The sequence below is a fragment of the Larus michahellis genome, chromosome 8 (genome assembly GCF_964199755.1).
Source record: "Larus michahellis chromosome 8, bLarMic1.1, whole genome shotgun sequence".
NCBI classification, from domain to species: Eukaryota; Metazoa; Chordata; class Aves; order Charadriiformes; family Laridae; genus Larus; species Larus michahellis.
Genome location: NC_133903.1, coordinates 10,814,753 through 10,835,683, shown reverse-complemented (window position 1 = coordinate 10,835,683; position 20,931 = coordinate 10,814,753). Strand labels below are relative to the sequence as shown.

At 41.5% G+C, this 20,931-nt stretch overlaps 2 protein-coding genes across 8 annotated transcripts in view; one reads left to right on the top strand and one right to left on the bottom strand.

Moving 5' to 3' along the window:
• Window positions 1-700: 700 nt before the first annotated feature.
• Window positions 701-7,479, bottom strand: CEP20 (centrosomal protein 20). 3 transcript variants are annotated; one of them, XM_074596668.1, is made up of 5 exons: window positions 7,384-7,479; window positions 6,678-6,875; window positions 5,404-5,488; window positions 4,451-4,590; window positions 701-1,150 (listed from the first exon to the last, which is right to left on the bottom strand). In XM_074596668.1, exons 1-5 carry the CDS (start codon window positions 7,409-7,411, stop codon window positions 1,074-1,076), a joined length of 528 nt encoding a protein of 175 aa, XP_074452769.1. In that variant the 5' UTR covers window positions 7,412-7,479; the 3' UTR covers window positions 701-1,073. The 3 variants fall into 3 exon arrangements, with proteins under 3 accessions (XP_074452769.1, XP_074452768.1, XP_074452770.1); XM_074596667.1 differs by having other exon boundaries at window positions 4,451-4,593; window positions 7,384-7,463; XM_074596669.1 differs by lacking the exons at window positions 701-1,150; window positions 4,451-4,590 and having other exon boundaries at window positions 5,400-5,488; window positions 7,384-7,463.
• A 2,410-nt stretch (window positions 7,480-9,889) lies between these two features.
• The window catches only part of LOC141747066 (multidrug resistance-associated protein 1), a 60,047-nt gene continuing 49,005 nt past the window's right edge, over window positions 9,890-20,931 (top strand). For 2 of the 5 annotated variants that reach the window (XM_074596660.1, XM_074596657.1), the window contains exon 1: window positions 11,136-11,422. In XM_074596660.1, coding sequence (XP_074452761.1) covers window positions 11,375-11,422 — 48 coding nt within the window. In that variant the 5' untranslated portion in view covers window positions 11,136-11,374. Of the gene's footprint in view, window positions 10,155-11,135; window positions 11,423-12,151; window positions 15,309-20,931 lie in introns of those variants that run through there. The other 3 variants (XM_074596661.1, XM_074596658.1, XM_074596662.1) reach the window with 3 other exon arrangements.

Genomic DNA, 20,931 nt, shown 5'->3' with positions numbered 1-20,931 from the left:
TCAAAAAAACCCAAAAAACAACTATAATGCTAACTGGGTCAAATCAAGATTAAGGCAAAACTTTGCAGTCTGTACAACTTGGAGTACTTAAATTCACAAACTTCATCTTCTCTTCCTCTATTTTTTCCCCACTTACTGTACCATTTATCTAACAATTAAGATTTTTAAGAACGCAACCCTAAAAAATTACTTATACAAAAATCCTCTCAGTACCACTGGAAACATTAATAACTATACACTTTGTTAAAATAAGCAGAGAAAAATAGCTAACCTGTTATTTTTTGATGTACTCCTCTATTTTTTTAAATAAGTTACAATTTCAAAACATGTAAATACCTCTGCTAAAAAAAAAAGTTCTGGGAATCAGTAATCTATTATCAACTTTATTTTTAGCTTTGCCTGACTCTGAGTTTCGTGTCGTTTGGAGAAAAAAACAAAAGTTCCTTCCCTCCCATATACTCAGTGTTACACCGTACAATTTATAGCAACTCCAGATGGAAAAGACTTACCCTCATTTGTTTGTTGGCATGAAGATAAATATAGTCCTGACTTCCGGAGAATTAAAAACAACTATTCCTCTAAAGCGCTTTTATTTTCTATTCAAATTCATTTTCCCATACTTATCCAAAAGTAGCATCTTCTTCTTAAGGAAGAATGATTGAAGTGCTTAGTTTAAACGATTTCAAAATATCTCACACAATAAAGCTGAAAAAATTTATTCAAAAAACACAGGAAAGACACAGAAATACATAACATAATATGGAAAGTGCAGAAATGATAAGTCATTTGATACATTTTTATAAAGTAAACCCAGTATTTTTAGGCCCAATTCTAGCCACAGGCCTCACTAATCTGATTTCATGTGCAGGTTTCCTTCTGTCAGCGTTGGAGGAAGAGAGCCTTTGCTAAATTTTTTTCCTTGACAGTAAGTATGCCCCTGTCATCCTGTCTCACGGGTAGGTCTAACAAGCTGAAATGGTCCCACTGGACATACTGGGGAAATTTAGACAAAAAGGAATTTCCTAAATTAACTCTTACAGAACTTTACATGAGAAATTAGCATATGAAAGATATCATCTGTTTATACTTTGTAAAACAAGGGGCTCTTCGATGCTCGTGCCAGCCATCCTTCCTGCTTCTGGAATTCTATCTGAAAATGAAACACAGACATAAATATTCTCACGCATCTGGAGATCCAAAGGTATAAGTGTTATTTTTCTACTATTGTCAACTCCGATACAGAATATCATCATAGGAAACTCAGGCAATTTTACAAATTTATTTTTCCATGCAATGCATTACTAAAGATTAGATTTCAGACAACTTCAACTCAGTTATAGTGAATGAATTAACAGAAACACCACATTCCACGTGTTTTATCAGGATTCACAGTCTGTGTACTAGTTTATTGGAATATTCATTCAACTACACAAGCAAGGTAACTTCTAATACGAAAAGCAAGTTAGATGTTAAATATGAGACTTGGAGGGTTGAGTTTATGGATGCACTTGATTACCTTAATATGCAGCATAATTAAAATAGCCAGATAATTAGTATTTTAAACCCACTGCTTTTAGGTCTCCACCGACATATTCCACAAATACATAGAGAAAATAATTTCAGGCTATAGTTACTTAAAGGTTAAAAGCCTTAAAGCTGTTATATTTTTGTTTATTTCAAAAAGCAATGTGCTGTCATGTCTTACGATTAATTCAGAGTTTTGTAACTAACTCTAAATACGTAAATCCCCATGTGAAATTATATTGGAGTCAGCAGGGCAAGGTGACCCTGCACAGAGTCAATTTCAGAACTCAGGTACAAAGTTATACTTTAAAAACAATTCTTCTGTACACTGAGTTTGTTTTGAAAATGGAGAAATTTCTGATAGGAATAATTATTTTCTAACAAAGATAATTTATAGCAGTTCTGGTATTGAAATTTTATTTCTTCAGCCCCCCCTTCTGGCAGAAGAGAAACAACATTGCCTCAGTGAATTAACTGTTAGGAAAGGGTGTTCAGTACTCTCACACTTTTTAGATGTCAGTAATATCTCAGGCCTCATATTTTTCATATTTTTGGATACAAAAGAAATAGCTGGTAGTACTAAATTCTCACAGTAGAAAGTGAGGCAGACTCTTTGAAGGAAAAAACTGGACCAATAATCCCTTTCATTCTGTAGCTTAGGCGGTACTAATTGTAACCAGTCAAAAAGCAGACCAGAAAGGGAAAATGAGATTTAGCAGTGTTAGACTAGAGAGCAATGAACTCGGAATTTAGGCTTCTGCAGTCAATGGGATGTGAATTATGTCCTCGGAAAAGGCTTATGCCCATATGCAGAACTGACAGCTAAACAGTTAAGAACTTTCTATAGAAACTAGGTAAGTTAGAACAGATGAGAAACAGAGATACACCTGCTGTTTAATATATTTTACTGAGAAATTAGGTTAAATTCTTGTATTAAATTGCCAATGTAATAAGACTGTCTCCAGCTGACCCATTCCAGAGCTGTAGTAGTATAAGGGCGTACAATTTAGCCAGTCAAACTTTTAGGGAAATGGTAAAGCGGTTTGGTGGATGACCTTTCTGATACTGAGAATTGGGATATTAATATTTTCAGGTCTTTACCAGCAACTGCTGAGCAGTAAATCTCTGTTTCTAAAAGCATAAATGGCATGACAGATATCCTGCCATCTACAAATTAGAACAGCACAGCTGTTTTTAACACTCTTGGTAGAATAAACCTAAACAATGAGGTTTTTCCCCTTCCCTCTAGTAGCTAACAAGTAACTACCACTACCACAAGGTAACAGGACATTCACTGTACCCTGCACTGTTGAGAGATTATACAAATTTGGCTGTCTGCAATATTTAAAAATGTCTGCTTTATAAATAAAATATGTTCCCACATAAGAAAGTTCTACTACTGACACATTCAAAGGCCAGTCAAGCACTTCCAAGGGCAATCAGATTTGTATGCTGTATATGCTGTGCCATTAGCATACCGGCAGAGAGAAGCAAATGTAAGAGTTGGTGTAAGTTAGTGTGGTGGTGCAACCCCCCTGCCCTCCTTTTAGGCATCTTGGCACTTGGCGTGATTTCCTCCCCACCTGGGCCACATGGACGAGAACAATACATAATGGTCTAACATGAAAGAAAAGGTGGAGAGCAACAGACCGGAACGCTGTGGCAACCCCTTAGTGTACTTGGTCCCAGTGGCTCCTGCCGTTTGAAAGTAGTAGCTACAATTGATCACTTCTGACAACATACAGATCGTGGCCATGGAGGGGGAAATACCAGGACCCCAAGACCTAGCAAGTTCTGGGCTTCAGTAACCAGTGGAAAGTACCGGAATGTTCCATTGTCTGAGCTGGGAAAGACTGAAAAAGTACCCAATGAAAGCCAATTATCTAGGATCCTATGAGTAGAGATTCTAGTAAAGACCCTTTGAGCTCTTCTGATTCGCAGTGGGCTGTGGCCAGTATCTCCCCTGAGATGGGATGCTGCTCAGGCAGACATCTTGAGAATTAGGCAGCCAGGGTGCGTCAACCCCTCTCAAGTCTCAATTATTGCCTGTTGAGGAATGCTGATGCACTGTATTTACTCTAAACTTGAGAAAAGGGAAATTTTTAACGAAGCTCTCTTTCATCCACCTCTCCACTTACATGTTTATGATACACACATTAGCTTTATGGATGTGGATATTCTTCCATTTGTTCGTGCACACGTAGGACTTAAAAGGGGTACCCGACGACTCACTAGAGTCATGTGATATTAAGGGATCTTTGATCTCAGCAGTTATAGACCGCGGCACGTTGTGTGTGCACACTCATATGCTTTACTTATATGTATATGCATTAGTTTGAGATCTGTGCTTTTGCTCGCATGTGTATGTATTGATTTGGGATACCTTATAGTAAGTTAGTGTGAATCTTGTCATCTTCGGATCTGTAATTACGTCACTGTTCAATTATTTTGTTAAATCACTTTGTAAATCTTTAAATTAGTTAATGATTAAGTGCTGCTAAAATTCAACCTCTTGATCTACCGCAAATCATTAACAAATTTTGAATCGCTGCTAAATCACAACCATTTTTCAAATATTTCCATATGCGACAGTTGGTCACTTATTTAAACCAAGGCACATATATTGTTTGTTTTAGAAATCATGGGTGGGTCTTTCTTGAGTTGGATGTGGTAAGATCTTTCTTAAATGAATATATGAGCGACAGGTATGGTCAAGTCACACAGCTTAATGGTATTTTTGAGGTATAAACCCCGTTCTGCTGAAGAATTTTTCCTACAAAAGAGGTGTCACCTCAAAGCATTCCTTGCACAGAGAAGGAGAGGCACTATGTCCATCTGCATGTTTATACTGTTATAAGCGTATGCATCATATAGAAAATCTAGTCACAAATGAAACTTGCAAAAATTACCCCCTACCCACACCCACCTTTTTGATTTCTCTCAGTAGGTGCTTTGCCAAGGTTCTGCTTTGGATAATTCAGTAAAGACACTTTTGGAAGGGTATTCTGGATACTTTCTTCTTTACCACCATGTAAGAAATGAGAGATAATTCCATACAGGAGAGGTCTGCTTAAGAGAGAAATGACAAAAGCAGTCTATGAAATACTGAGCATTAAAAACCCACCCTTTTCTTAGCACTTCTGAGACCTTAATGTTTACTTCTAGAATATGTACCGATGTCTTTAATTTTTTAAAATACATTATGCCACGCATCATTATATAAATAAGCACAGACCGAAGCCCACCCTGAACACCAACACTCTCGCACTAAGAGACACTCTCAGCTAAGCTGCAGATCCCCTGCAGGTGAAGAACCAGAGTGTGCTTTGCACAAGAACACAGATCCATTTTCTCACTCCTGCAGTACAAAGGATCAGACTTTGGCAGGCTGCACATCCCAAACCCGATTCTTCCTAAGCACCTCACAGATTTTGACAGCACAAGCTACAGAGAACGCTGAACGTGTTTAAACCTGCTTTGCTACCATAGGTCATTAATGCAGTCGTATCAGAGCACTGTCAATTTATATCTAATCTCAGAGTACAATAATCTTTATATTGCTCTACAAAGCAACTGATATGCGGAGTGTATCTGTTTTCTACTTCTGACTGTAGGAAAGACTGTACTGATAAGAGTTTGGTGTGCAAGTATACTATCTGGAGAATGATATAGAGTTGGCAGAATTAAATGTTAGTTTTGAGTATGTTTGAAAACAGCCCTATGTTTGACGTTGCGAGTTTGAATCCAGCATGTCAGAGGAAAAATGTCATCTAGTCACATTTCAATTAGTGAGAACGTTTATATGTGATTTGTAATAACACTAAAGACAAAAGTATATGCAAAACAGAATATAATGTGCATTCCAAAATCACTCCTTACACTGATTTTCCATTTGTGTCTTCAACTACGTTCAGCTCTTTGGCAAGAAACTGTCTATCCAAGGGCACTTCAGGCTGTCCAGATTCTGGAAAAAGAGATTTCCCCAAAATTCTTAAGACTGGTAAGAAAAACACCACCAATTAACTTTTAAATACTGATCAGGAGACCTCAAAAGAGAATGATAGCGCACACCTCCCTTTTAGACTATTAATATCTAACAGTATATTATAATTCCAGGAAAACTCACTTAAACATTAGTGCGTCATATTCATATAATTTACAATACCATATTACAATTTTTATCTTCTTTAAAGGAATCCAAGAAAAATATTAAAGAAGTCTTACAATATAAAGATAAATTAATGAGGCAAGCAGCTCCTTCTCTAAAGAAGTACTGTTATCAAACAGATTCTATACATTAACTGTCTCTGTTCCCTCTTGTCAAGATGAAACTTTGAGCCTGTAATTTTAATAGAGTGAAATATATCAAATTATTAAATAGCAAATGTAATTACTGTATCTAAGCACAACTACAGAACTTCAAATTTCACATACAAGTGAGCAATAGCTGCAAAAATAAATAAGTGTTGTACCTTATAAACTACGGCTACTATTTAGAAGTTGTAGTCTAAACAGCTCTCAAATATTGGTATTTTAGCACAGCCAGTAACAATAATACTTAACTGCAGTTATTAAAAAATACGGACCTTCTTTTGTTATTTAAGCTGATGACATCTAACCACATTTCTGATACAGTCTATATGCATGAGTTACCAGAATTGCTGTAATTCAGAGCATCAACTACTTTATGTATGCATTACTTTAATTTAAATTATTCCTCAAAGAAATTTTGTTCATTCGTAGGATTTCTATTTTTTTATCTTAACCAAATGCCAATGAGAAAAAAAAGTGATATATGCTTTAAAAATATTGTTAGCCATTTTCCAAAACAAAAGTGGACATTTCACGAAAGGTATTTTGATTTTGCAGGCTGCTAGCAAGTTTTCTTCTTCTTGCATCAACCACTCTATGAAAGCATTTTCCTCAAGGATAAGGAGCAAAAGGTAAGTTTTCTTGAAAACTAATGGTATGATGTGGCTTAATGCTGCAAGTAAAGCTGTGGAGAGAGCGTTCGTATCTTATTTATTTCCAAGGGAAGATAAGACTGTGTAGCTTGGTCCTGCTTGTTAATTTCATAGTATCGGTGGAATTACTCAACCAAACAGTAATTGGCTATTAATAGAGTGATGACAACCAAAATTCAGCTCCAATACCTGCAGTCAAAACAGATGCTGCGTATTTATATTTGTTATATTCCAGGTATTCACGAATTAGTTCATTGATTAAGAGATTTTCACGAGACAGTGGTGGCCGTGGTTCACTTTGGTCATCCAGCGCATTAAAAACTTCAGCTCTGATCCTTGCTTTTATTTGTCCAAGAGCACCTCTTTTTTCCAGTGTGTCCCTTAAAACTATTACCACAAAAAGATCTGTTAATATAAAGCCAAACATATTCAAGCAGCATTTATCTGCCACAATATAAACATAATTTTGGCATATTCACAGTGAAATAAAAGATATCCGCACCTGTGCATATGCCAGTAGGTAACATCACTAGGAACGTTAGATATGTATTTTTTAGCAGTAAACATACATTCTAGACATTTCAGAAGCGAGATGTTACTGGACCAAGATGTTTTTAACGAGTGAAAACCTAGATTCTTGAAGGGCCTTATCTTGAAAGGCCAAGATAAATGACAGGGTCGGAGTGCTTGTGTGGAGGTCGTTTCTCCTGCGGCTCCCCGACGGGCGGTGTGAGGAGCCGGCGACCCCCATTAGCGCCCGGGGCGACTACCAGGCCCAACCGGCGGCCGGATGCACGGGGAAAGGCCATCTGCCCGCCCTTTGGGGTGGTCCGAGGCGCCTCCGCCGACCCCCGGGGGCTCCCCACCCTCTCCGGCACCCCTCCACCCTCACAACCTGCTTTCAGCTCCGCTATCGTCGCCATCGCCCAACGGCCGCCCCAAGGACCCGGATGCGACAGCCCGGCGGCCGCAGGCGGCCACTGCGCAGGCGCAGCGCTGGGTGGGGCGGGGACACCGCCCCCCGGCGCTGTTCCATTGGCTGGAGCACGCCAAGGGACGCGCTCCAGCCAATGGGACAACGCCGAGGGGTGGTGCGTGCAGTTCGAGCGGGGGACGGCGCGCTCCCCGCGGGCGGGGTCGTGCGCTCCCCGCGGCGGAGCGCCGGGGCCTGAGGGACCGGGGTCCCCCTCACCCGGGGAGCAGCTCCCTCGGCCCCGGGGGTGATTCCCCTCTGCTGCCAGGCAAGGTCAGGCCGGGGTGAAATAATGAGCAGAACCTGTACGTGGTGTATCTGTAGTTACCGCTCGGGATCCTGCCCGTGCCCGGCGGTGCAGCCCTGTCAGCTGCGGTGGGGGAGTGGGCGGCATTCCAGGGTTCCTGTATTTTTTTTATCTTTTTTTCCCCTCTGTAGTTCTGTCAATGTGCTTTATATGGAGGGAAAAACAAATAATGAAAAAAAGGAAACGTGGGGAATGAGTGAGAGTTTCTCCGTGATGTGTAGCGGAGGAGTTTTGTACTGAGTCACTGAAAGATGAACTTTCAATCAAAAGGACTCGCCTAGGATGAGCTCTTAATTAAAAGCTCTTGCCAAAATGTAACTGTATACTGGGTGTTTTGCGAGTCTGTGAGGAGCGCTGATGTGTCTGGAGGCACGTGTATGTGCTTCGTGTTGCTGGGATGAGTCGGCAGTGTTTACTTCATGAATGTATTAAGTATTTCCCAAAGGAAATGCAGCCAGTGTGGATGAACAAACTGCATTTGTCATGGTCTAGATGGAGCAGCCTGCTTGGGCTTGAAGGAAAATGTGAGTCTTCTTAAGCAGTAAACCACTTATGGCCTTGAAGTGTGGGGTGGGGTTTTTTATTGTTGGGTGGTTGTTGGTTTTTTTTTTACGTTTCCTTTTGAAGCAAATGTTTATATTCTGAGCTTCCAGAGAACTTCTGGCAGGGGGCAATAAATTAATTTCAGGAAAAAAGAAGTCTTCAGAAGTAATGGTGAAGTTAATTTGTTCCTTTAACACATCAGTTTCTTTCAGTGAGTCAGCAGTAGTGCGTGCCTCTGCCCAAGTCTGCTGCCCAGATCCCCGGTGCAAATCTGGTGATGAACAACCATTTACTTTTAACACGTGTGATACTTTTGCAACCAAAACATTTTTCTCTGCATCCTTCAAAATCTTTCCATGTTGTTGTGGGTCAATATTCTCTTACATCTAATTTCTGGTTGATTAGTTGTTGTTCTTTTCCACCCTGTATTTCCTATACAGCTTTCATTTGTATCCTACAAAGCAAGGTTCAGAGTCCAAAATAGAATTTGGGGGGGAGGCTTCTGATTGCAAGGAAACACCTAATAAAATAAGTTTGCAGTTTCTATTTTATATATTAATCTGTGTTTTAAAAGATGCTGTTACAACAATGGTTTGCGAAATTCACACGCAATGACTGCCTGGTAGTCTGGGATCTTGCTTTTGTATCTCTCTGCAGGTTTGTGTCAGTTCCATTTTTTCTCCTCCACAACAAATACTTTGAGTCTGTTACATGTTGCTTATGAACTCTTCTGCTTCCCCTGACATTTTATTATTTACTCGGCATTTTGACTGTACTTTGTTTAAAATCTGTGGTGGTGTTGCTGTATTTTAGAGTTGCTAAGGGAAGAAGATGGAACTAGTTTTAAGGGAACTAATTTGAGGTGCAGATCCAAGTATCTTTATTTGATGAGAAACATTATTAACGTGGTACGTGACCCTGTACATGGTACAGGGACAGTTTGAGGCTGAAAAAAAATATTATATTGAAGTACTTGGAAAGTTTGAATCCTGAAAGCATAACTTAAGTTTCATTAGTCTTTTAGCATACAAGAATGTCTTGAGGGAAAAAAAAAATGGGTGGAACCCTCCTCACTTCATGCTTATTTACTGTCTTCTTGTTTGGAACAACTCCTGTGATATGATCTCCATATCCTAAATAATTTTCTGCTGTATCATTTCAACTATAAGTTTACGTTCCATTTTTACGCATAGAATATGTGTAAAAGTGTAAACTCTTAGAGGTTGTATTATCTGTTTAACATTTTTTCTGGTTTGCTATGCTATTAATAGTGCTATTACAAAAGAAAAGCTCTTCCAACTGTATTAATTGTCAGAGCTATTAGCATTTATATGCGCAGCCAGGGGGAAAAAAAGTATTCCTTACAGCCAAGGGGCAGTAGGATGACAGACCTTGGAGATTGTGATGTAACTTTTTCAAAAGGAGTCACAGTGAGGATCAAGAAATCAAAAACCAGCCCACCAAGTTATTTATTATGATTTTAAGATGAATGTAGAGAGTCCATAAAACAGGACAGAAATATTCTTAATAAAAATAGGGGGAATCGAACTTCAACATTTACTATAAAGATTTTAATATGGTATGAAATAAGGTATGGGCTAAACTGACACAAACTTGTACAGCTTCCAACACCCGATTTGTTTGGTTTGCTCTTTCTGTGATGATTCTGCTCCGTTCACCAAGGCATACGTGACCTTGCTGTGGGCTGAACTCTGCTGCCCCTCAACCTGACACCTTGGGAGTGAGAGAGCTGGGGGGACAGACCAGAAACGTTGCAGTCGGATGGACAGTTGGGCCACAGCTGGCCACCAGCACAGCTCTGAAACTGCAGCGGAGTGTGCAGGTGAGTAAAGACAAATCTGTGATACACTTTTTGTACATGTGATGCTTGATTTTTGGTTATACATTAGACAAATGAGACCCCTCTCTCTTCTAACAACTTTGCTTGTTACTGTAGTTGCTCTGGATGCAAAAGAACATTTCAAATTGAGGTTCTTTATGCAACTTGTGTGATTAACGCTTTCAGATGTTACCGTACAGTAGTATGTAACCACCCTGCTCTTTCCTGCAGGGTATGATGCCATTCCTACATATGCGCCATTCATACTCCAGCTGGATTCTAGTGGGTGCGATAGTCAGCTGAGTGTGGACGCTGTGGGTTTAATCGATGCATTTTAAATGGGATGTGAAGAGCGCAGAGTGAGACACAACCAAATGCAACCCTACGGGCTGTGCAGTTGTTTCAACTGGTACCTATTTTGGTGCAAACTTGGTTGTGGATGAGGTTATTTTGGTTCAGTCTCAGTTCACGCTTGTCAACTGGAACTAGTTCAGGATTTTGAAACCAGTTTAACTGGTTCACGATGAAAAATGAAATATTTGAAGGTGACCCTCAGCTTCCACTGTGGCCTTCCCTGAGGATGGTGCCCTGTCCCCGTCCCCCGGGTGCTGGCAGGGCACTGCGGTGCCTCTCCACGGGGCGTCCCTGTGCCCCGGGGCCGGAGCAGTGTCACGGGGAGGGGTATGCCGTGATCCCCGCCGGTGGCTCTGGTCGAGCCCGGCGGGCAGGTGCGTCCGTGGCCGGCGGTGCGTGTGGGGGTTCGCTGCCGAGGGCGGGCAGTACCGGGTGCCGCCGACACGGGGAGGGAGGCGGAGGTGCGCCGGGGAGGGGGGGGGAAGCGCTTCCGCCCCGGCCACCCTGACGGGTGCGCGGGGGATTTCTCCGTTGGAGAAAACAGCACGTGTCGGGCTCCGGCCGCGCTCGCAGCCTCCCTGGCCCCTCCTTCGCCCCGGGCCACCGCGTCTGCGGAGGCGATGGGCGACCCGCGGGACGCCGCCGGGCCGGGCCGGGTTGGGGCGCGCCGCGCCGCCCGCCCCCGCCAAGGCGGGGCTGCGCAGCGCGGGCGGTGGTGGGGCTCGGCATCCCCGTGACCGCGGAGCCAATCAGGGCGCCGGGCTGGCGCTGCCGGCCCATCTCCGCCCGCCGCCGCCCGGGCACGGAGAGGTGCGGAGGGGGAAGCGCAGCGCTGCCGCGGTCGCCCTGCGGTCGCCTCGCCGCGCCCCATGGGGATCGAGAGCTTCTGCAGCGCGGACGCCTACGAGCCCTTCTGGGTGAGCGGTGGGATGGGGGGCCGCGAGGTGTCGGCTCGGCGGCGGCTGCCGCCGGTGTCGGCACTGAGGGATGGCGGGGAGGCGGCTAGGTCGGGGATGGTCGCGGGCCGTCCGGCCGGTGTTGGGGAGAGGGATCCTCCCGTGCCGGTGCTCACCTCGGGCGGAGCGCGGGGCGCTGCGGAGCGCCCCCGCCGGGCGTGCGGGAGCACCGGCACCGAGCGGCCGCGGGCTGGGCGGCGGGGCAGGGCCGTGGCCGGGAGCTCGCCGGTCCCCGCGTGGGCGCGATGTCCCCGGGGCCGGGTCGCAGAGCGGGAGCTGGCGTGCCTCGTGTGCGGGGCTTCCGTGAGGGAAGCTCTTGGCGGGGGGGGGGAACTGGTGAGGAGAGCTTGTCTGAGAGACTGGAGAGCAGTTCCCGAGTCACCGGAGCAGCCTCTTTCTGCCGCTTTTGGCCGCTCGTCTGCGTTACTCAGGGCTGTGCGGGTAATAATAACGGTGACTGCTGCCGTCCTGCTGAAGGGTGGCGTGCTGTCCTGTGAAGGAGGCCAAAGACAGGCTTTCTGCAGGCTAGCAGCTGTATCGCACGTTTGCATAGCAATATTTTTGCTCTTCCTTAATGAAGAGTGGTGAGCGCAGCCCGCTGTGGGTGAACTCAAAAAAACAGCTATGCAAAGGTGAGTGATGTGGACGCCTTGCAGTGTGTGCGTCTCGCTCAGCTGAGACACGGGGTTCCTCTGTAGAGGCAGCAGGTGCAGGCAGCAGTGAGGCCTCTGGGAGGGCAGGAGGGTTGTGAAAATCTTTCTAAGGAGGAAACAGCTTATATGGAGAAGGAGGCTGTGTGGAGGAAGGGAGGAGAGAGCTGGAAGTTTTAAAAAACATATAAATAAATGAGGGGGTGAGAGCTACTGAAAGTAACATGTGAGTTAAGTGGGAAACACATGGATTTTCTTAGACTGTTCAAAGAACTTCTCACATTCATAGGGTATTTGCCAAATAGTATTGAGCAAATGAGCTACCTTACTAGTAAAAAAATAATAAAATCATATATCTCAACAAATGTCATTGTACTATTTATCTCAAGAACCATTAAAATATTACTCAGCAAATATTATTAAAATCATTAAGACTTTACGATATTTAGCTTTTTCAACTGATCAAAAGTGACTCTGTTAACCTGCTCTTACATTGTTTAAGTTCATATATCTTTTCTGCTACTTTTTGGGTTTCTCAGAAGTGGCTAAATAAGTTGTCATGAGATGTATTTTCTTCCTCTCTTAGGATGAGACATTTTACTTGAAGAGCTTTAGAGAATATATGTTTCAGAATTCATTTTATGAAAAAACTGACTTGAAAGAGTAGTATTTTTGTGAAAAAGAGCTGCCAGTTCTTTGAATGGTGGAATTGAAACATCAGGTAGAAGCAAGAACTACACTTAGGATGTTGGAAACGGGTAGTTTATATAGGATTTCTGATGGCAAATTCTTTCATTGTGAGAACACTTACAGTTCTTGTATGTACTACAGCCATTTCTGATGTTTGTGGTGTGTCATAACTACTCCATAAATTTTTTTTCACTAGTTGCATTGGTTTCTAAGAATATAGGTGGTTTTGTGATTTGTCATGCTTTTCCAAATCACGTGGAGTCTGCCTTTCATTTCTTCCAGCTAAAGATCCTGTGGGTGTGGTTGTTTGATTTCTGGATTCGTCTAATCCTGCAAAAGAACAATTGTGAATTCCAGTTGGTGTAAGATGTGTCTGGAAAAATTTTCCTTGCTGAAGTTGATCTCATAAACAATACTCTGTACTCCACTTTGTTGTTGTATTGTTCCAAGTAGTGGGGAGGACAGTAATGCTAGTTTTGGTGCTTATGGATACTCTGGCTGCTTAATTTTCTGGTATTTCCATTGTTGCTACTATCTGAAGCTGAAGTTGTAATGGATTTTCAGAAAATGCCTGTTTATATGCGGTGTTTCACTGGGCTTCTAGATATCACCTGTGTGTGTGCTACTGTCCTTCCTGTCTTCTGGACTGCACTCTTCCGCTTCTCAGAGCAGGGTGCTGGCTAGATACCCAGTGGCACGTGTTACTGCGTTCTCGTGGTGAACTGTATGGCCACATCAGCTGTTCCGGTTGGTGCTGAAGCCTTGCTAGTGGAGCAGCGGGGTCTCCTAGCACTGGCAAGCTTGACTTTGAGGAAGAGGTGTGTTTTCTGTCAAGGGTGGTGCTGAGTTTGGGGCAACTCAGTTTTAAGTTGTGGGGGAAACTTTGCAGGTTGAAAGGACCTAATGGACCCTTAAAGACTGTATGCTAATCTTCTTAAGCGTTGCTGGCCAGGATTTTTCTTGTGTGCACACCCAAGGAATGTTATTGTTGAAAGCTCTTGTCTAAGAATTAAACAGATTGGTTTTGTTTAATACTTACTCTGAAAGGTCAACAGCCTGAACAAGTTTGCCATCTTGTTTATTCCCTTTTTTTTATTTTTTTCTTCTCACTATCTAACCTATCTCTGCGCCCCCATTCAGCGTATTGACTTCACTGCAATCAGATTTGCTTACAGAACTTAACTGTTCAGTGCTTCCTTAGAACCAGACTCCCTTTTTGGAAGAGTACTGTTTAATCCTGGCTTTCTCTAGCATCACTGAGTACCTCGGAATGAGTATCCAATCCATAATACAAAGAAGGGTACAGCTGTGTGAGATAAAGTTACTATTTACTAATAGCTGGTGATGACAATAAAAGCTTTAAAAAACACTAGTGGGCCAGGGGTAACATTTTGTACTACTTGCATTTCAGTTCAGAGACTTTAAGGGCCTGTTTAAACTAGAAAACTTTTTTGTGACCTGACATGCTGAGATAGCTTTGCCTAGAGTATCACACATGTATGACTGCAGTCTACCTTGCTTTGATACCAGCGTGCAAAAAAAAAAAAAAAAAAAAAGGTGAAGTGGGATGAGGAACTCTGTCATTCTAGGTAAGCAGGATAAATGTCAAGGCAGATCTAGAACTTACTGTACACTTTGGCCTGCTGACCCAGCTGTCTGGATACATGCACAATCAGTGGTGGTCTCAGTGTAGTTACATTTTGAAATAGTCTGCTTGTTTTCCTTTCTTTTGAATAAAATTTTGGGGTAGTTTGAGTTTTTCAGAACCTGTAAACTATGCAGTATCATATTTAGAGAAGTCTTTTCATGTTTGAAATTGCTAAAGGAGGAAGTTAAGAGTTTTTATGGCACTTTGGGTGTTGGCCTTAAAAACTCAGTAGGGCTTTTATGAAAATGAAGTAGGGAATATGAAAGAAAAAGTGGGTTCAAACTACTAAGCAGTTCCTTACAGTCCTTTCCCAAGTGCTCTGCTAGGTCTTACAGGAAGTCTAAGTTATTCATGCATTAAAAGATGCTTATAAGTCAAACAGAATTTTAAACTTTTGAGGTTCTTGCTTATACTTAAGGGATTGTGCGAGAAATGGCTTATATAAGCTTTTATCATGTCCTTCACAGGCAAAGACATTGTGGTTTTTAAAATGGATTTAGGTAAAGCTAAATCTAACCCTTCTTTATCTCAGTGGGAACTTAATGGAATTTTTTTTTTACATTTTTCTAGTTGAACTTCTAGTTGTTGAGGAAGTATTGAAAGCAAGTAATTCCACTTGCTTCTAGGAGGAAAGCAAGTTTTCATCTCCTCTGTTTTGTTTTGAAAAGTAGCATCCTGTAATGATTCAAGCTGTGTCTGCCTCTGGAAACCCAGGCCTGTTTCTTTCCTATTGGTGCAGAAGGCTTTTGTGGACCCTCTTCCCTGTCAATGGAGGAATTGCATCTAAACACCGTTCTAGGCTTAGCACTTCATCGTGTGGAACCAAACTACAGGAGATAAACAGAATGGATGGGAAAAGGTGAGGCAGAGCCTTGTGCACAAAATCCAGGGACTGCCTTGGTGGGACTGGGTTCTGCTTCCCTTGCTGTTGTGTAGAGTTCTGTCTGAGGCTTTCAGGCATGTTTGGTCTGCCTTAATGTCTTTTAACAAACACTCCAGAAAATACATTTATTATGTTTTGTATTTGGGTTGACATTGTTGTAGCTAGGGGAGATCACCAGCCTCTCTCTCTCTCCTGGTTGCAGACATGTTAGGATATTCTAAGACTATAATGTGGCTTGAAAAGATTTTATTAAGAAAACAAATATTAATATTCTGTAAGTTGTTATAATGATTGGTGGACGCTTGTGAAGTGATACTGTGTGAGGTAAACAGCTGCTATGCTTATATTGGTTATCAGGACACTGGGACACTGATAGTTTTCCTGAAATAGGCTTCTGAAGGAAAACCAGGCATTTTATGTAAGGAGTAATTTAATGTTCTGAAGTTCTGTGTCTTATGCTTTCATGTGTTAGATAAGCAGTGAATTATCATGTCTCTTGGAACCCTGCAGCAGCTTTTTGCACTGTGAAATACATCCTTAGTGCTTTTTCAGTGTGTTTGTGGCAGAGCTAGGGAGGGAGTTTGATGTGCTGTTGAGAGTGGTGCTGAGCGCGCTTGATAAAAGTTGGTTCCTTTAGTTGTAAAGGTATCCAGTTTATGAATGCATTTGTGACCAGCTAGATATTAAGAGTTTAAAAGAGTATGCACATCAGAAAACTACTTACGTTAGCTGACATAGGAAGATCGTATGTAGACAGCATTTGGAACAGAGGAGCAGCAGCAGTAGAGTGTTAAACAGAAAAACCTTTACACAACATGGTGCCTTTAGTATACTTAACAGCTGATTGCCTGATTCTCATAGCTTGGTTTTTTTGGCGCTGTTTTTTTTGGCGATGAACACCAGAGGCTTGTCACCTTTCTCTTGTTTAAATCTGTAAAACATCTTTGTTGGTCATATGAACAAAGTTCTAAATTGCATAGAAATTAAACTTACATAAGAAATTAAACTTAGCTCTCTTCATCCACAATAGATCTGTTTTGGGGAAATACAGGAAAATGAAGCTGTATTCTGCTGTTGATGGAGATTTCCTTAACAGATGACCTATCATTTTGCACCCGTCAGTTCAAGGTTGTTCAGAAAAGTTAAATGAGGGGGGAAGAAAAACCCCAGCAAAACGTCTGAATAACTTGTGCTGCTCCATGCAATTACAATGCAGTTTACGTTGAAGCACTGTGCTATACTGGGACTAAGTGAAGGTTAACCCGGGTGGCACTGAAGTCATTCTGGGTCACATCTCTAAAAAGCCTACTGCCGGGTACTGACCTTTTGCTTTCTTTTAATAGAGTCAGAATTCCGTGCATTACTGTTTTCTCACTGTTTGCATTTGTGGTAGCTTCGGATACAGTTTATCCCAACTCAGGCTGTTACCTTAGTCCCTTTGTAAGATTATTACCCTGGTGTGTTCAAACTTCTCACAGTGATTCGAACTTGAGGTGTAGGCTGCTGCATTATTAAGCGAAAGTTCTGGTTTTGATGCAAAAAGGAGAGGAGAGCAGGAATCTCTTTTTCTGTATCCTTTTCAGTGAAAAACTTTGCAGAAGGGCAAAACCCATCCTTTTGATTCTGAAACTATGAATGGCAAATATTTTGTTGTCCTGTGGCCAAATGTTGTCTCATGGTCTCACTTGCAGACATGTTAGGGTATGGAAATGCTATGTCTGTAGAAAGAGGCTGAGCATTTTACTTTTGCAAGTGCTGATGTAATCTGTCATACGTTTCCCTGACACAAAAAATAGGCATAGTTCAGTGACTTTTAGCTTCTTGGATTACAAAGATCAGCTCTTGTAAATTCCTCAGCTGCAGGTGCTCCTTTCTCTGGAAACTTGTTAGCACCAGCTTCTTATTTTAGGCTAAAGGGAATCAAAGGCAAAAAACGTGCTTTTTTTTTTTTTTTTTTTTGTCATTTTACACACATTTTCAGATGATCAAGTGCTGTCTATAACAAAGGATTTCATTGCAATCATTAGGAAATACTGATGTTTGGGTTTTGGACAAGGAGGCACAGACATCTGACTGAATACGGGACCAGGTGTTGGGAGATAGAGGCTTTTTCTTGGTTGTATTAACAAGTCAAATCTGCATTATGTAAGTCATTACTGTTGAGAATTTAGTCTGCTAAAACCATTTCTAATACAAAACACGAGAAATTAAGGGTATTTCCCTGTCACTAGAAACACTTACTGCTATTTTTCATCCTCAATCTTCTTTATATAAATGATTTAAAAATTTTAGGATCCCTGTTTATTAATGTGACTCTTTGTTTCCCCTCTTGCTCTGACAATCTTGTGACAGTGTTAAGAGATTATAAGAATAAAGCTTAGATTTCAGAATTACTTTGAAACAAAGGAAAAAGAAGGGTCATGGTCTCTTCCCCCATCTGAGGTCTCAATCTGAACGTGGTATTTTGGGAGGCTGGGCTAGAAGGCTTGCTTGTGAATGATTTAAGGCTTTTTATTCAGACACAAGACTTAAACATTAAAATCCTAGTTGGAGATCTGTATTTTTTGAACTTTTGCTAAACTATTATCTGTTCCTTGCTTCCCTGACTACTACTAGCATTTTAACCAAAGAACTTCAGATTTAATAGCAGTAGTTTTGTTCCATTCATGGTTTTATGGGGAGAAATGTTTTGTGTTCTCACTGTTTGGTGAACAACATTTCCCCCCTGCTTCCTCTCTGTGTGACTATAATCGAGTAAGAGAAGATCCTCAATTGCATGGTAGGTTTAGTTCTCGTGTAGTAAAAAACACCCCAACCAACCCCCCAACCCCAAACCATGTTTTTTCTGTGGGTGAATGCGATCTCCATGAGTTAGAGTTCTGAATCCTTGCATCCCAATGTACATTAACGTTTCTTATTTCACCTTTGTGGCAGTAGAAGAACAAAAGGGCAGAAACTTATTGATCTAATTGGGCTATTGCTGGCCTGCAGAAATGTCTGAGGACTTTTTGGGGATATGAGCAACTATCCTCAGATGAGATTGTGAATGGAAGTCCTGAACTCTCTTCCCAAATCACAGCAGTCTGCACACTCTGTGTTCGTTTGTTCCACTGCTTGTGGTAAGTGGTATAGTTCTGTGCAGGAGCATAACTCTGTCACTTCTCCTTGCAGAAGTAGTTTTTAGAGTCTATGGAGGTCTGCGAATAAGATCAGGTATTTGGTTGTGTGGCTTTTACTTTTTAGTAGAATCCTGGTTTTGTGCGTTCTAAAAATAAAAAAAAAAATTAAATCTCTCCTAGCTGTTTTTTGTTAAGCATAGGAAGTAGCTTTTGGGAAGATATATTTGTAAAATCTGTACAAGTATTTTAGATTTTTCTTCTACTTCTTATTTGCAGAGTGCACCCTTAGATAATATAATAAACCAGTGACCCATTAATTTAATGTAGTTAGTATAGGTCTTCAAAGGAATTGGCAGTGTATTGAAAACTTCATTTAAATGCAGCATGAGCTCACTTTGTGTGCACCCCAGCAAAGGTACCATTTTGCTTGTACGTTCTGCGTTAACTTCAATTGCAAGAACAACTACATTGTGTCACAGGAGAGATCTGTGCATTTTGGGTAACTTCCTGGTTATTAAGGAAAAAAAGCTAGAGGAAATAAACGCCAACTAAAGTGGAAAAGTATGTTTCTCCTTGTGTATTGTGCTGCTTCATCTGGAATTGATTATAGAGCAATTGGATCCTTTAATGCAAGTAGTACTTTTTCCAAAATAATTTCAATATAATATGCATAGTATTTGTAAAGGGCTTATAAACATGTAAATAGGAGGTTTGCGATGGTTGCTTGTAGTGTCATATACCTCATTCAGTGCCTTGTTTGCCACTGCTATGGGTTTGTTATTGTCTGCTGCTTGTTTCTGTGAATACTGATGAGCAGACAGGAGAACTGCAGGTGTGGGTGTTTCTGCTGCTTTTTGTGGGAGTTCTGGAGTGTTTGTTTTTTTTTTTTCCCTACAAATATCTGTTGCTTGCATTATCAACCAGTCACCTCTTGTGACTTAGCCTGTACAGTAAGCATAACAGATCAGATGTTATGCTGGTGAAGATCGTGTATGATTGTGCTTGTTGTAGGCTCTGTTCTAAATATGGCCTTAGAGAAACGGTGAGATTCATGTTTCATGACCTGATTCCAAAATGTGAAAGACAGAATAAAGATGCTATATTTACAGTGTTTTGAGAACATTATTTCAGTCTTTCTTCAAAATTTCTAAAGCTAAATTGAATAAAACTTACTTGGCAAGCTGAATAACTTTGGAGAATTCTTAAGTTCATCACTTGAAAACCTCCTTCTAACCTACTGAAAACCTCGATCACTTTTGTAGTTCATTTTCTTTAATTCTTTAATTAGTGTGATCAACAGTGTCACTGTTTTTACTGTTGTTTTTGGTGCAGAATGGTGATATCGGGGACTTTTAAAGCATTGTTAGAGTTCCTTTAAAGCAGCCTTAAAAGGAGAAGTCCTTTTCTGCTAGTAGCTCTTCTGAGGCTGTAGGCTCAGCCAGATCAAGCAAATCTCTCCTATCTGGGGAGAGGCAGGCAGGAAGTTTGCTGTCCTAGATAGTGTAGGCTAAAGGCCAGTGAATGGCCTTGTGGCATCTGAAGGAGAATGGTTGTCACCTCATGAGTTTATAGGTGCTACGCTGGGGAATTTTTTAATATGATATCTAGAGCTGCCAGATTATGCAAGTTCCTATTTCAAAGAGAAAGCATGATACTATTATAGTGAAAGTTGTCAGCTGCAATTACAGTGTTAGTGCCTGAGAGCTAATTACTTGCATTCTACTAAATGTAAGCATGGCATTAAATGAAAAATGTTTTTTTATTGTTAGGAAAATAAGATTGAAGAACCATATCTTGGTATTACAAAGGAGGTGTTTCTTCTGTGGGTGATAACAAAGTAGTGGGTACACAGCGATGTCAATGTCAAACTCCATTTGAAGGAGTAAGTGTTGACTGTGATATTGAGATTCCAGTGTGGTTATGTAATTTAATTTTCGGCGTAGGTGTGTGGTAGTGTTTAAGTCATGTTTCAGTCACAGCTGGTTCATACAGGTGGATTTAACAGTGCGGTTAGCAGTCTGCATGTCTAGCACACTTGCGCACAGCAGGCTTGAAACTGAGCGATTTTGGTCTCTGCATTTCTGCCAGTGAGAATTTTAAAATGTGCTGTGGGTCAAGTAGGATTATTGATACGAGAACAGGCGGCTGCTGGCTGCTCACTTAACAGCCTTTCCTGTCTGCCAGAAGAGAGGCAGCCGGCCACAAGGTCCCGTCCAGTGTCAAATACTGTTATTCCTCAGTTTAGGCACACTGGGGACATACAACTTCCCTGTAGTCTTCCTTCCCTCAGCAGAAGAGAATAACTGATCTCTTGTGTTGCAGCTTTGTCTTACAGTCCTAATGCCAATGTTTTTTATCTTGCCTGTTCCTGAAATTTTAGATAGGGATTAATACAGGGGTTTATTTTCCTAGGGTTTATGCACTGTTAAATAAGTGGTTTATCTGTGAATAGATCCATGTGATTCTGGGGAACACCAAAT